The sequence below is a fragment of the Rhododendron vialii genome, chromosome 6a, assembly GCF_030253575.1.
Source record: "Rhododendron vialii isolate Sample 1 chromosome 6a, ASM3025357v1".
In the NCBI taxonomy this organism is placed as follows: domain Eukaryota; kingdom Viridiplantae; phylum Streptophyta; class Magnoliopsida; order Ericales; family Ericaceae; genus Rhododendron; species Rhododendron vialii.
In genome coordinates this window covers 4,539,890-4,556,668 of record NC_080562.1, presented here as the reverse complement: position 1 = coordinate 4,556,668, position 16,779 = coordinate 4,539,890, and the positions used below count along the sequence as shown (strand labels likewise).

Below are 16,779 nucleotides of genomic sequence, written 5' to 3'. Positions count from 1 at the left end.
ATAAAGTAAAGCGTGTTTAAAAAAATCATCCACTTTGAGTTTAAATAGCAAAAGATTGATGTTCAATTATTTTTCGGGTACTCAATTCTATATTAAATCATTAATAATTTTTTTTTTTCCCACTAACATGTTTTCATTTGAGGGCGCCGTTTATGTGCATACTCTAAGCTCCACATAAAGCCCGCGAGTACAACTTGATTCTCGAATTTGTATCAAGTGTCTACGCATGCACGAATATATTATATAAAGTCGTATCACAGTAATATCACTATAGTTGGAATAAGGCATTTTGGTAGATGGAGACAATATAGTTCATGAAAAGGAGGTTACTAGGTTGGATATATATGGAGATTCTCCATTACCCAAAAAAAAAAAACAAAAAAGATTCACCACTTCTCCTTTATGAAATCGGCTCTATAGTAATTAAAGAATTAAATGAATAATAATAGTTAAAGTTTCTCCGTAGTTTAATTTCAACCAAACAAAGACCTAAGGATAAAAAATAAAAATAAAAAACCAAACAAAGACCTAGCTAGCTAAACATTGAGACACTTTTTTCATACACTTTTCTCGTAATTAATAATTAGGTTAAGTATTCCCGCAGAGACCAAACGTTCCAAAACTTGTGGCCATTGACGGATTTGTTTGGTCGTTAACTTTAAGGTTTTGAAATTAGTCGAGGTGCGGTCAAGCTACCCTGGCCGATTATTAAAAAAGGCAATAAGTAGATTATTGTGAATCATGACTAAAAATTATGCTAGACCCAGTTTGAAATTGAGGCTAAAGTTTTTTTTTTTTTTGGCAAATGCGAGAAGTTGTATTCAACTGTAAGACAAAAGTCTACACAATAGAGAGGAACCCCATGGAGGTAAATGGGTGTCCACAGACCGGACAAACCATTAGAGAGGGCAGTCAGAGCACAGTATGTGCAGCCTAAGGGTCATCATCGGGCCGGGCCCGGCCGCCAATGTACTACCCAAGCCAACCCACGGGCTGGGCCGATCGGGCTTTTTCTTTTTTGCGGGCCGGACTACCTACTATAAATTGAAGCCCAAGCCCGGCCCGCGGGCTAGCCCAATTGACAGGCTAGCGGGCCAAAAACCGGGCGGGCCACCGGACGGGTTTAAATTTCCTTGGGAAAGGGAAAAAAGAAAGGATTTTGTGGGATTTGGGGCTAGTGGGCGGGCTTTTGGACGGGTACCACGGGCGGGCTACCGGGCGGGCTCACGGGCCGGGCTCACGGGCCGGGCCTACGGGCGGGCCGAGTAAAAATTTAAAGGCCCGAGCCTGCCCATTACAAACTATGGGCTGGGCCAGCCCGAGCCCGTGAAAAGCCCGATGGGCCGGGCGGGCTTAGGGCGGGCCGCGGGCCTTCGGGCCAAATGATGACCCTTAGTGCAGCCCTATTTCAAACTCGCCTAGGGAGATCAAATTCACAGAAAATAAAACTCATACCAAGCACATGACCAACAAACCACCGGACTAAATCCGGATAGAAACCGGACTAAGTCCGGACAAAAAATGAAATAAAGCAAAAAAATACACTCCCCTCCGTTATTGAGTAGCCCTTCTATTGCCTTGCTAGTCCCCTATCGATCAAGCTTCCAAGTCAGCGACCCATGAAGCCACCGGCGACCATACAACTACAAACGTGGCTAGAAGCGGAGCGGCGGCGAATAGCAAGTGGTTTTGGTGGAGAAGGGGGAAGGGAAATTAAACCAAATTTGAAGGCAATGATTGATCCCTCCCCTCCCGCCGCCCATATTTGGGTATAAACCCAAGGGAAATGAGGGAAATGAGAAGAAGTAATGTGGCAGCTGTTTTAGGATTAGAGAGAGGTGCTTCTGTTTTTTAGAAAGAGGAGGCTACAGTTCACAAGTGCATATTGAAATCTCTCCTATACAAAATTTATCATAGTTGGGTTTTTCATTCGAAACGAAAACTATAGACTGGGGTTGGATAAAAATTTAGTTGCTGAATTATTGCAATTGTTAAGGCAAGCAAATATCTGTAGTCTGGGGCAAAGCTAAAATAACTCCTTTTGGTTTGGGTATACGATAAGTACACATTTACCGCAAAGAGAAATAAGATCAGGCGAAAAATTTCATCACAAAGAGGCGTAACATTTTACCTCAAGAGGCGTAACTATGAGTGCTAAACAAGCCAAACAAGCCGAGCAGGTGATTGATCAAGCCTGATTTGAAAATTTAACGAGATTTAAAAATATGTTTAAGCCTGGCTTGTTTACAAGATGAGCCGATCTTAAACGAGCTTTACTCAGGCCAAACAAGAGTCTATCTCGAGTAACTTGAATTCGCTATATATAATAAGTCGAACAAGTCGAGTAATAGCTAGTTTGTTCACTTGGTTTGAAATCTTAACGAACTTCAAAAACATGTTCAAACTTAATTTGAAATCTTGAATTCGTTATACATCATATTTCGAACAAGTCGAGTAGTAGTAGGATGCGTATTGAAGCATTTTTTGTACTCTTATTAAGTACTCGAACATTTTTGAGACTTCATTCTCTCACTACGGATTTGGGTTAGTGGTTGCCACCTACTGGCCCACGATGACTTTTGTTCAAATTAGGCCCAATTTGAACCAATTTCCAATCAACGGGCCGGCATGAATAAGAGCCCGGTATAAATTAGTAAGAGCAGGGCTGCTAACAAAAGCCGGGCCGAGCTAAGTGAATCTCTATAAATGAGACAAGCCTTTATAAGTGAGTCGAGCTTTTTTGTAAATGAGTTGAGTTACAAATAATTAACGCGAGCTTCACTCTTTCTTACTAAATAAGCTTAAAGCTCGAGCTCGACTCATTTACTAATGTGTCGAGCCGAGTTGAGCCCATAAGCTAAGTCCCGAGTTGCTTGCGAACAGTCGTTTGCAACCCTAGGTGCATTTTTCCATTTTAATCTTAGGAGCGTTGATCCACTCTCTTATCACACACACAGTAATGCTCCAAGAACATGGAATGATTTCCCTTTATCCTCTTATTCTTTGACCGTTCAAAAAAAAAAAAAAAAAATGAACTTCTTAGGTCACGAAGTTTTTACTTCACTTATAAATCACAAAAATCTAGTCCCAAAATAATAACTTTTGTGTATATCTTTTAAATCTTTTGACACCAAATTACAGAAAATATAATGCAGGAGTTCTGCGCCCCCAATGGTTGAATTCACACTCAAATTGTGCGGCACAAAATCAATTTACGGAGTTATTAATTGCAAATTCAATTTGATCGATTTCTGTGATTAATTATATTCTCTATGTTCCTAAATGGCAGTCTGCTTCGAAAAGACATATAGTATTTAATGTTAAGTAATTTAAAATTTTATATCCAAAAGTACTTTATTTTTTGGTTAAAAAATTACACGTTTTTTTTATTGTAAACTTATCATTTAAGAACGAAGGGAGTGAGGGATATGATTTCATAAAGTTGTTTCCATGCAAGATAAGCAATGAAATACATGATATGTCGTAATAGTAGATAAATACATCTTCCCCCAACTTGATTTTTTTTTCCATTAAAGACGCCATATAAACGCTCTTGGCTCAACCCCTCCAATTTTGTTGGTTATTTTATTACACTTTCTTGCTCAAATCTAGTCCGCATCCCATGTTAAAAATACTTCTTCCGTCCCAAAATATTTGTCCAATCCGCAAAATGTAGTCTTAAAACACCTGGGTACTAGGCCCATCTCCTAATGTCCAACAACCCATGAGAAATCGGGTCAAGACAAACGGGCCTAACAGTATTTGATAATAGTATTATTCTTCTAGTGATGCCATATAGCCCAAATTAACATGACACCTCACAGAAACACTAGGCTAGTAGTAATAAGTTAAAATAAGCATAGATCTGGAGATTGTCCCAATCGGTCAATCTTTCAAACTGCTACTAAAATCACGCGAGGTCTCTTTCGCTCTCTATGTTTGATTCTCGAGGATTTGTTTTTCCATCTACTACTAGTATCACCGATGCACTCCATAAAAAATTGGGCCTTCCACACAATCTGACCCCGTACAATGCCTGTTGTTGGTAACGTTGACATAATTAGGATAGAAGGCGCTGCAAAGCCCGTTGTACTTTTCGACATCAAAGTTGTGAACCTTCATGAGTTTTTCTTGCTTCACCTTGAAACGACGTTGAAAGTAGCCTTCGAAAGAAGGCTCTTTCGACGACCTGAGGAAAAATCCATACGCGAGGGCAAAGTGGGCCGAGGTGACAAAGAAACAAATGGGCTCCATCACGTCCCAACTTAGTTCCCAAAAGGTTAGTCTCATGAAGCCCAGCGTCTGTAAAATAATGAAGCCCAGCCCACAGTAGAGTTCCGCTCGAACAAGTTCTTGGGCTTTCTTGTCGATTTGAGCCTTTTGCTTCTCCAACTGTTCAAGTTCTTCCCTTCTTGGATCGTTTGGGATGGCTATGGACTGGAAAATTATTTGGTCCATTGATTTCGCGACCTGTAATCAATTGTTCAGATTCACAAGTTAGATTAAAGCAATGGGATTAATTAGAAATATCTCATATTCAGATAATAATCCAATGCAGGATCAAAATCCAATGCAGGATCAAAATATTTTTTTTTGCACATAGCCATTTCGGTTGCTAAAGCCATTTTTCTTTAATAAGTCTAAGAAATGCTCCAATGGCTTAATTCTTTAGTTCAAAAACAACCCTATTTGAGAAAAATCTCCCAACCAAGATTTAAACAACTTGATGAATAAGATGTGTTGAGCTAAAAATGGTTTTGACATCAGTAGAATAAAATTTTATCAGAATTTGCTAAAATGTAGGGATACTAAAACAAGAAGTTGGTTTTTGTTTTGAAAAAATGGCTTGGACAACCATTTGTGATGCTCTACGCGAAATTATGCAGGAACTATACATTTTTTGGGGCAAGATTTTGACGAGAGAAATGCTACATATTAGAGAATTATGTAATGGCAAAGACGTTTCTACGCTCGCGTACGCAAATTTTGTGACTTAACATTTGGACAATCTAATCCCATATTCACAACAATGTTAACTAGCGGATAAATTATCGCCGTCCTTTTCAAATTATGCAAGTCCATCTCCTATTTGTCTCATTTTACTTTCATGTTATTAGAGCATATCGGTCATTTTCGTGTTCGTGTTAAAATCATTTTCGTGTTCTTGTCAAAAGAGGATCATGTTATCCTATCATGCCCAGAATGTAAAGGGCAAGACGTGCGAAACCTCCGATATACCTGTTCCGGCCGAAGGAACACGACGTCGCCCAAAACGATGACGTTCCCTCCCTCATCCAGCATCCTCGCAAATTCCAAACCTTCCTCTCGATTCTCACAGAAATCCACACAAGTCTTCACAAACTCCCCGTACGAAATCGAGTTCGTCGGCATCTCTCTAATCGCCGATCTCAACCTCTCCAGCTTCGAAAACATCAAAATCCTCTTTGCATCCTTCACCGACACTCCATCAACCGAATCCGTCGCCGGCGACGGCAGCGGAGGGCTCAGCCCGTTGAGGCGGAGCCGTTCGCCGGCCACGTTGATGGATCTCAGCGTCTCCTTCAGTTTTTCCCCGACGGGGATGGAGAGGAAGACCGGTGGTGGGGCCGTCGATTGGTTTATGCGCCGGCGCTGGAGGAAGCGTCGGAAGAAGCCGGTGTCGGCGGAGTGCTCCGGCGAGGTGAGGAACTCGCGGTGGAAGTTTGTTTTAGCAGCATTTGGAGACGGATTAGGGGAATGGTTGAGGGCTAGGGGTGGAGAGGAGTCTCTGTTTTTGTTGAATAAACGCTTGGATAGTGCTCTTCGAAGCGCCATTGATGAGAGAGAGAGAGAGAGAGAGAGAGAGAGCGCTCCGATGATTCAGGGGAGGCTGAATTCTCTCTATATATATAGGGTGACGGAGAGAGACTCAGAAAGAGAATATTTCCGTCATAAATGCGAGAGATGCGCTGATTTGGGTGTAATGTAAACGCAGACAAACGGAAATAAAATTAGGAAAAGTTGGTTTGCACTGACAAGGGGTACAGATCATGCACACGCATTTTTGCGGGGATGAACTCGAATCCTACAAAGATGATCCGAATCGCTCACAGGATATCGGTAATGCCTTTTTTAGAATTCCTAGGGCAAACCAATTTGTTTCGCCCCATGAATTTTGAATAAACCCTCACCGAAACTCATAGAAAAATATCTTAAGAAAAATGAGTGATTCGAAAATATCTTTAAGGGACTCGAGGTGGACTCCACAAAAAATTCTGTGTATGAGCTGTCGTCCTTCGTATTTGCTCATACAGAAATGATATGAGTACAGCAAAACTGGTACAAACAGCTTGCACAGATCCGTTTTGGATCTGTTTCGGGTTCCGCAAAGATGATCGGAGTCCCTCATTTTGTTCAAAATTTAATTTTTAGGATTCCTGTAAAAAATCATCTTAATCCGATATTGGTAAGGGTGTTTATGAATCACCCAACTTTGCTTCAGAATCTGCCCAAATTCTGAAGCAAAGTTGGGTGATTCGTAAACACCCTTACCGATATCGGATTGAGATGATTTTTTACAGGGATCCTAAAAATTAAATTTTGAACAAAATGAGGGGCTCAGATCATTTTTGCGGGACCCAAAACGGATCCAAAACGGATCTGTGCAAGCTGTTTGTACCAATTTTGCTGTACCTCTAGCACGGCTCTTGCTCATATCACAACTCAGAAAATTTACTAGTACTAGTATTACAGTATTTAACTCGTGTTATTCTTTTTCATTAGTAAAATTCTTTTTCATTAGTAAAACTAAACGCGTCAAGGGATAAGAATATCCAGAACCGTTTGGTTTCTTATTCTTTCATTCTCAACTGGGTAAAGGGAGAAGAATTTAGGCTTTTTAGCTTTATTTTCTTTTTCATTTCCTTTCATTATCATTTCACAAATGCATGGAATTTATGTTGGTTGGCATAGTGATAATGCAAGGTACGTAATTGAGGCTTCATTCTGCTAACATTATTATTTTTTAAGTACTTATTTTACATTTTACGTGACAGATCATTCTTTCACAATACATCACATTTAAATCAAAAAATAAATACCTATTTTTCTTAGTGAAACGGGGCCCGACTAATTGTAGCTTAACTATGGAAATGCCTTTGATGAGCTACAATTGCATAGATTATAGCCTAGAGGTAAGCTACAATTACATATCTACACTTACTAGGTTAAAGCAAACCTTTGAATCTAAATAAGTGCAATACTATTTATTAAAAAAGTCTAGTAACAACATAATTTTGTCCGGAACCGTTGGATCCATGAGCATCCAACGGTTCTAAACTAGGGATGGCAATCGTACCCTTCCCGCGCGCCCTGAACAGAGCGGGTTTTCCATCCCATTTTCGGGTATCGGGTCGGGGTAAAAATTTCCAAACCCGCCCGGATTCGGGGCGAAAGTGCCCCACCCATAAACCCGACCCCGACCCGGCGTATTTATATATATTTTATTTATATATGTATATATACTTATATACACAGCCTTTCATTTTTTTTAGCATTAATCCAAAAAATAATTTATCTTCACTGTCAAGTCGCCTAATTAAATTTAAAAAAGAAATAAAAATTGACATTTATTGGTGTTTAGTGGATTTTTTAAAAAGCTTTCTTAGAATATTTATAATAAATTCTACACATAAAGAAATGGAATGAAGTATCTAAAACATTGATTGCAATTAAAAGTTTAGATAAAACCGCGATACCAAAAGACACAAAAATAATTTCAAAAGTTTTATTTTTTGGATAATTTTTACTCTTATTTAGCATTTTTTTTTTACTTTTTTACTTATACTTTAATTTTTTTAATTTTTACATGGCAGGGCGGGGTGGGTAAACCCGATCCTCGATCGGGGCGGGAACGGGGGTACCAAAAAAACCCGGTCAGGGTCGGGGCGGGGCCGGGGTCAGGAAATGATTTTCGGGTCGGGGTATGCAAAAACCTGCCCCGCCCCGTTGCCATTCCTATTCCAAACACAATTTCAGACATAATCGTGTCCAAAACTGTTGGACTTGTGTGCATCTAATGGTTCTAAACACAATTGTGTCCGAAATTGCGTTTTAAAACTGTGCATGTAACATTGCTTTTTTTGTTTTGTTTTGTTTTGTTTTGTTTTGCGTGGGGCTAAGATGAGAATTTTTTAGAGACAAAACATTGTCTGATTTGCCGAATGATGTGGAGGCCATTGGGTTCTGTCTATTTAGACATTCCCTCCCACTTTTGATGATTCGCTAGTAGGATAATATCTTTTCTATTTATATCACAATTTGTTAACAAGAATTCTCCACGGATCAAATTCTTCTTTACCTTCTCTCTGTATAACCACTCAACCCCTCCCATCAGTGGCGGATTAAGGATTCAGACTTAACGAGGACTTGGACCACATGTATTTCTACTTTATAACAAAAAGTACATTCTATAATTATAGATCGCTTGCTAACTCTGACGAAGAAACGAAATTGTACATAATCGACTAACAAGTGTGAGATTACATGATCTCCACTATATTTGGAAAAAATTGTACGTAATCTCCCTTATATTTTCCCAATGATTTACAGGGTCATACAACTTTTTCCAAATTAGCGTGAAAAACTACTTCATGTAATTCAAATATTTTTGGAGTTGTGCAGGGGTCTAGGTGCACTCTGGCACCCCATGTGTCCGTTGCTGCACCTCGGGCTCACAATTTATACAGTTTTTTATAAACCATGATTGCTGAACCTTTGATCAGTTGATGAATAGATTCTATATATAGATGTACCGTTAGGAGCATCAATCCAATCGAATTGGAATTGTAAACAGAGGGAAGGATGGCATTTCGAATAAACTACTACTTACTTCTCTTCAATCCCATTTGGAACTCTACCGTCTTATTTGTCTGTCGTCATAGGCCATTTTAGCCACTTGACAATGTTGAACTCATTTTCTTTCCTGTTTCACCACAAATTCAAGATTCAAAATTTCAAATATAGAAACCAAGTTTGGTTTTTGTGGTGGGGTGTCTGGTCTGATTGGATCTCCTTCGCTTCTCTTGGATTCGAGTCTTCGCTTGATCTCGACCTGATTACAACTTCGACCTATAAGACAAGGAACCACCGTTGGTACCTTTCCGACTGGTGACAACCGGAGAGGCACTTTGATAGTTAAGTAAGTCCTTGAAAGAGATGGAAAAGCACTGATAAAAAAGAAGAAGAAAGAGATGGAAAAAGTACAGAGCTCAAGTGTAGAGTGATATGGAATGGTGTACCTCTTAGGCCGGGACGGATTCAGGAATGTAGTGTAGTGGGGGCACTTGTTAATTATAATGGTAAAAATTTATTTTTATAGTCAATCACAATAAGATCAAACAAAATTAAGGCGTGTATTACTAATTACAAAAGTTTATAACGCGCATTTTATGTTAAATTAGGTAAAAATGAGCACAAAATCTCATACAAAATTTTTAAAATATGTTTTAAATGAACATGAACATCGACAAGTTTTAGAATGTCGTCCGAGCTAGTTTTGTTAATGATTTTGTATTACAATATTTCTCTCAAATGGTTAAAAATAAAGAAAATCAAGAAAGAATATCTCCAAATAGACAAACGGCTCGTAAAGTAACAAGTATAAAATACACCATATGATGAAATTCAAACATAAAACTAATTTTGTATGTGTTTTTTTGAGATATATGCAAGTGTGTATGTTTATATATTAGCACACTTTTATAATTATGTTAATTTATACAAAAAATATATTTTAATTGTGAGGGGGGCACGCATTTGAGTGGGAGCATGTGTCCCCGCGTGCCCCCGCTTCGGTCCGTCCCTGCTCTTAGGGCTAGTGTACTTTTACCTTTTATAGGAATCACCTAACTTAACCCTCAAGTAATTAACCTCGTGCTAGGCATGAGCCTTAACCGCCCGGTACTGTAGCGTCATGCATGACGTACAGATCCCCTACGGTTACGCTCTCATTCTTGAACGGCTTTCCCATACGCGGGTTTGTCAACTGTACGTGCTTCGGGTTGTTCACATCTGACCCGGACTAATCCGTTTCAGTTCGGGCACATGGGTCGGTCGTGATGGACCCGGGGACCCTGCCGAGCGGCACCCCTGCCAAGCGGGTGTCGAGCGGCCAATCCGGCCGTTCATCGTAGAATCAACGGCCCAGATCGAAACATCTTTTTCCTTTTTTTTTTCTTTTTAAATCCCTTCAGTACCTTTACATCTGGACCGTCTAAAATACTTTTGGACGGCCGAAATGTGCTCAGCATCCCTGCCAAGCACCCCTGCTTGGCAGGGTCTCCAGGTCCCGGTCGTGATAGGGTACTCATTAGAGTCGCATTCGGCTCGGCCTAGTGACCCGGGCAACTGGACAGTCCGGTCCGGTAGGCCCGAAAGGCCTCGCGCATTTGGCCCGCTACAGTTCTTATGATTATAAATGAGTATCGATATACCATCCATATATATAGGATGGCCATATATCAGTTGGACATATATTCCTAACCTTATGGAAAAAGATTAAAACATAATATATTATTCCATCATCTAGAGAAGGAATAAGCAGGCCGGCATTGATGAAACAGGCAGACAGGCACCGAAAGCAAAAGAATATCAGGTTTAGAGGATTTTGTAGTGGGAACCCCATTGTCCCACTTGAGAACCTCCCCAAGTTTAAGGAGTAGCGTTCCTTAAATGCATGGTTCGATAATCAGAATCAGATGATTTCCTATTTGATTTGAATACCAAAAGAAGGAGATTTGGACGGTAAGTTTTTGAAAAGATTTGGACGGTAAGTTCGGACATGAATATTTATTCTTTCCAAATAAATATGATGGATCATACGCCCATGATTATCGATTCGGGCATTTTTTTTTTTCCTTTGATGATGTACACGTACAAATTGTGAGACGCAAGGTGTAAGAGCTGCTCATCCACAGTGGAATAATCAAAATCAAAAGGTTTCTAATTAAGATTAACAATGTTTGGTCAAAAAATAGCTGATCACAGTGGAATAACCAAACTTAAGAACCTCTTAAATTGGTATGGATAAGCAAACTTAACAACAATGCTAAAAAAACATCTCACATTGTAAGGCCATCCACAGTGGTATAATCAAAAAATGATAACCAAAAGTCGACACATCAGCTTTTGATTATTCATTTAAGAGGTTGTTAAGCTTAACAATGTTAAGCTTCACTATGGTCACTTCTAGTCCATAATCAAAATATGGGGTCCACTACAATTTCATTCTCTCTCCCTCCTGTTTTCCGTCATTCACTTTCCTCCATTTACGTTTTTTATGAGTTAAAATATATCGATTCCCTTTCTTAATTTTGAAAAAAAAAAAATCGGTGACTTCCTTGCCTTCTATTATGATTTTTTCCTTTTTTTTTTTTTTCGAGGGTGGGTAATAGAAACAAGAAAGAAGAGTGAAACACCTTAATCCGGCGACGATGGATTGAATTGTAGATGATCGAGAGATATGAGTTTCACTTTTTGAGGAAAAGAAAGAGAAATAGTTTGTTGGCGAAGTGAAAAAGATATAGAGTAGCGAAAAAGCTTGGCTACATAAAATTTTTATTCTTCAATTTTATTTTTTTAACCAAAAAAAAAAGAGTGGGCGAAGAAGGGAAGAAGAAAATACTAGTTGAAACACGTGTGTATACAAATTTTGGAACTAGTTAACTTATGTGGTGTAGGATCCACAAATTTTGATTATTGAAAAAGGTTGTTAGTTTTGGTTATCCAAAGCCCAAAATTTGATTATTTCTAAGGATGTTGCTAAGTTTGATTATACCATTGTGAGTAATCTTTTGCACCAACATTATTAACTTTAAAAACAATTGGCATTTGATTATACCACTGTGGATGGCCTAATAAGCAAAGTTACAAGTCTTTTAGCAAATAACCAAATTCCACCCATTCCATAACCAAACTTAACAACTTTTACCAATAACCAAAACTCAATAACCAAACCCAATAACCAAATTCAAAACTAAAAAATTAAAAAACGCCTCACATTAGAATCGTTTCATCAAGACGAATAATTTGGTGTGGTCGGGTGCGTGATTGGAACTCGTTTGCAATTGGATATAGGTGCATTGCGTATTGTGGGATTTTTTTTATAGGGATACAAAAATAACCAATGTGTAGGTCAAATTTGTTAAGTTTGATTATGAACTAAATGGATAATCAAATGCTGACGTGGCACATTTTGGTTATCGATTTTGATTATTCCCATTGCCGATGCTCTTAGCAACTCATCAAATTTTGGCTCTTGAATAATCAAAATTAGCAATATTTCACTAATAACCAAATTTAGTGGTCTCGATATTTTTTCAATCAAGTACACCCATCATTACATAAAAACCTTCTCTCTCTCCCTTTCTTTTTTCAACAATGTTTCTAAGAAAAATATTTTTAAAAATCATTTTTATTTTTTTGTGAAAACTATTTCGAAATTTTTTTTATTTATTAAAACATATTTTTCTAAACAAAAACTGTTTTATTTTTTCAAAAATGTTTTTAAAATTGGTTTTTTTAAACTTTTTTTTTTTTGCAAAAACAGTTTTTAAAATTGTTTTGATTTTAAAACATTTTTTTAAAAAAGTTCCAAAAATTTATTTATTTTTCTAATAACATGTTTTTATTAGTTTGAAAACTATTTTAAAAAAATTCTGTTCTATGTTCACAATTTTTATAGTTTGAAAATGTGATGTGACAAGTTTTGGTTATTCAATTTTGATTATACCACTGTGAACCTTTACATTACACCTTAGCAACCCTTTAAATGGATAACCAAAAGATAATGTGATAAAACTTTTGATTATTCACTTTTGGTTATTCCACTGTGTATGCTTTAAGGGTCGGAACTGCATCATCTAATCAAGTGCGATGTTCGACGTAGTGGAATATTGGAATGAAGCCTTGTCCATAAAATTGCCCCAAAGTTTGCAATTCTATGAGTTACTCCGTATTTGTCAAAATGTAGCTTGATCTATTTGGATCAATATATAGTTTGTATTTCAATGGGAGCCACAAAATCGGGAGAGAGAGAGAGAGAGAGAGAGAGAGAGAGAGAGAGAGAGAGAGAGATTGTCCCGTGCTAAAACCCACCAACAACAATTTTTGCTCATCCTTTATTGTGTGGGGGGAGTAGGAAAGTGGTGGAAATGTTAGATGGCATTTTGGTGACAAAAACTAACAAGATTTTCATCCAATATGTCCATTTAGACGGTAGACATAAATGTCAAAACAAGGGCCATAGTTTGCAGGACAAATGATGACGAGCCACAACTTGGAAATAGTAACAAACAAATTATAATAATGACTGCGCATTAGTTTTTTTTTTTTTTTAATGCAATATTATACGGGTTCAATCTCATCTGTCCCGAAAGTAGCGGTCCAATCTTGTTCGTTTTGGTATTTGGATTTTGAGTAGAAAGCGATAGAGAGAGAAATGAGAGTAATAATTAAAAAAAAAATTTATTAGAGACCGTGCACAAAATTCGACACAAGAGGCACGTAAATTTTTTGGCACAAAGAATCCTGCCTCGTATTATACACATCAGTAACCATCGAAACATTATTCATTCATGACATCCCAAACTTGTTTCTTTATGCAGACATTGGCAAACATAAGAAGGACAAGTTCCTATACAAATTGGTTTTATCTACTAGGAGTACATATTTATGGAACAACATGTACTAAATATAATGATTTCTTTTTGTCGTGTGCTTGTTTATTTTCGTGGGTGCTTAATTAGCTTGACTGAATGTATAGAATGAGATCATTGTATCGAAAGGTGCTACTAGAATACCGTCACGCACTAGTGCTCTAGAATTCTTCTCTACCACGCATTGGTATGGCCGCCGCACACTTCGTTTTGGAACCCATATCAATTTGCAATGGAAAAAAGCCTTGGAGCATCACGTGGCAGTGCTCTATGCTCCGGAAACACTTAGTATTTTTTCCTATTCCATGGTGATTATCGATAACTTGGATTTGTCAAGTTAATCTTGATTAATCAAGCTAAGTCCAGCTAAACTCGAGCTTTAGTCTATAATTTGGGATTTCTAAATAGTGTCACCCTTCACCATCAACGCGCGGTTCATGTGCTTAACAACAATGGACTATTCATCTTGGCTAGCTAGCTCATTCCTTTTTTATTAGTTCAAAAAATTAACCTAGTCATCGGAGTGTCTGCCGGCTGAGAGGCCAGACCACTCGCTTGTAATTAGTCATCGGAGTGTCTCCCGGCTAAGAGACTTGACCACTCACTCGTAATTTGTTAACCCAGGTTAACCAATAACCCGTACGTTAACCCCAGGAGGCTAACTCAAGACTGGAAAACCGGCCGCACGGTATCAATAAAGAGTCATATTGCATGCAACTTCAGAAATCACAAAATGTGGAAGAAATTAAGAGAAAAAAGGAGTTAGTGCAATCCTAATAATAGCGATTACCTCATCAAAACAAATGATTAGTAGTTGACAAGTGGGGAACATGATGCGTTCCTCGTCGCAAATCATTAGACTTTAATTTAGCACCAACTTTCTAATACACAGTTCTTATTGGTCCACCAAATCTCACAACAAAAAATATGGTGGAGAAAATATACAAAACATTTTTTTTATATAGTACACAAAATAGATATGTAGATAGGTCACTCAACACGTTCGTCGTGTAGCGTTGCACCTCAACACAGTATAACCATCTACAAGCTACTACAGTACCGTACCTATACGGGAACCGAAGCTTAGGTCTCATGTTATGCTCTAAGCGTTGAAATTAAAGCTATTTCCACCAAATACTTGAATTCAAACATATATTGCGTTGGAAATTGCAAGTACTTATTCATTAATTGAGAATATATATGACTTCATAAGATAATAGGGTGAAGTTGAAGTAAGTAAATTATTTTTCTAATCGGTGAATAATTTTCAACTTTTGTAAAAATTAATTAATATTTTGTCAAAACATTTGACTTTTAAAAATGAATGAAACTTGCAAAAACTTGAGAAGAGGTATTTGGTCATAATTTTGTACGGAACGGTTCAATGGACACCCTAAAAAAACACCTAAAAAAACACCCATAATCTCAATCTCATAGTTCCCGATCAAATTTTTATGATCCGAACCGTTCAATGTGTGCAGAATGTGATTTTAAGGGTACCCGCAAGAAATTAGCAAAAAAAATGACCGGGAAAGGTTTGATTTGAGCAGTTTTTATTTGAACCGTTCAATAAAAAACTGTTCGAAACTGTTCGGATCAAGTCCTTCCCGGTCATTTTTTTGCTGATTTCTCACAGGTACCCTTAAAATCACGTTCTGATCACATTGAGCGGCTCGGATCATCAAAATTTAATCCGGAACTATGGGGTGTTTTTTTAGGTGTTTTTTTAGGTGTCCCCGGAACCGCCCCGAATTTTGTATATTTTAAATTTCTCCCTTCAAGATGATAGTTAAAGCAAAGGTTTAACACAAAATTAACAAAAGTTCAACAACAAAAAAGTTAGGTTAAATTGGGACCAAGTCTTCATCTGTCCCTTTTGTACGGTCCAGTACGCCATTGTGGATTGGCTCTTAACAAGTGTTCATTTTGAAAAATTAGTGGTAAAAGTTAATACATTTCTAGTAAATTCCAAAGAATAAAAAGTGAATTATTATGTCTATGTAGAAAGTAATTATGAAAAATCATCCGTTTCTTATGTGTAATGATGATGTATTCATACAAAAGTTGAATTTGCAAAATTGACCAACTAAAAATGGAAAGAGAAAGTAGTTTTAAGCTAGAATGACAAAAGCCTCGATCAGTATCTCTAATTCTCTACGATAAATTCGAATCCCACGAACATAAAATATTTCAAACCTTCAGGTCAAAGGAGGTTTGCCGGCCCGGTTGTTAATTTTAAGACTCCGAAATTAGTCGAAATTAGTGCATGCAGACCTGGACATCCGCATCTGGTTATTTTATAAAATCTTTGCGATAAGTGGCGCAAGTTTAGTACCATTAAAAAAATCGAAAGTCACGGGATCTTAACTACTGAGGAAAAAAAAAAAAAAGATAAGAAGAAAAGGTGATTTAAACGTAATTAAATTGGCTTAAAAAAATGCCCAGTGTTTTGCTTGGTTGCAACGTCATGACTCGTGAAGATTGAGGAGGATTCCACATTGTAACCAAAGTGAGGTGGCCCAAAGCCCTAAACATCAAGCAAAAAGTCATTAGAAACACAGTTCCCCACCGCTTCCTCACCGCAACGCTCAATATCACCGTCCGTCTCAATAATTAATGGTCTAAATTTTAAAAGAACTCTTTCAGGGAAGAATTAACCGTCCAAAACACTTTTGAAAAATAAGATTGAAAACAATGGAAAGAGCGGTGAAACAGAACAGTGGAGTAGATTTTCTGTTACAAGCCAGCCATACTGAATTTTATTGGCATAAGCAAGGAAAGGGAACCTGTGGTGCCTAAGCTGTGCCCGAAAAACGGGCATCGTTCTAAGCTCTAAATGTGATATGAACCGTTAACTATATAGAGCTTAACGGGTAGAACAAAACTTTTGATAAATTAAGTTGATTAGATATCGGTAAATCAATGAACAAACCACATTCATCCATAGTATACTTTTTCGAACATTTACAGTTGCCCAAAAATGTGGCTCGTTCATTGAGTTACCGATATCCTAGCGACTTGTGTTTTTTAAAAACTGTTCAAAATATCAAGCTCTTTATAATGAATAGTTCAGATCATATTTTTG

General features: G+C 37.8%; 1 protein-coding gene across 1 annotated transcript; it reads right to left on the bottom strand.

The window, feature by feature from the left end:
- Positions 1 to 3,504: 3,504 nt before the first annotated feature.
- On the bottom strand, positions 3,505 to 5,936 carry LOC131331075 (calcium uniporter protein 4, mitochondrial-like). Its single transcript, XM_058364898.1, has 2 exons — positions 5,239 to 5,936; positions 3,505 to 4,470 (listed from the first exon to the last, which is right to left on the bottom strand). The coding sequence occupies exons 1-2, from the start codon at positions 5,812 to 5,814 to the stop codon at positions 3,979 to 3,981; spliced, it is 1,068 nt and encodes a 355-aa protein (XP_058220881.1). The 5' UTR covers positions 5,815 to 5,936; the 3' UTR covers positions 3,505 to 3,978.
- Positions 5,937 to 16,779: the final 10,843 nt, after the last annotated feature.

Bases quoted from the DNA above. Each gene is read 5' to 3' on its own strand.
- LOC131331075 (XM_058364898.1), bottom strand. From the start codon at position 5,814: ATGGCGCTTCGAAGAGCACTATCCAAGCGTTTATTCAACAAAAACAGA. The intron at 4,471-5,238 runs GTATATCGGAGG...AATTGATTACAG, and splicing joins TGTTCCTTCGGCCGGAACAG to GTCGCGAAATCAATGGACCA.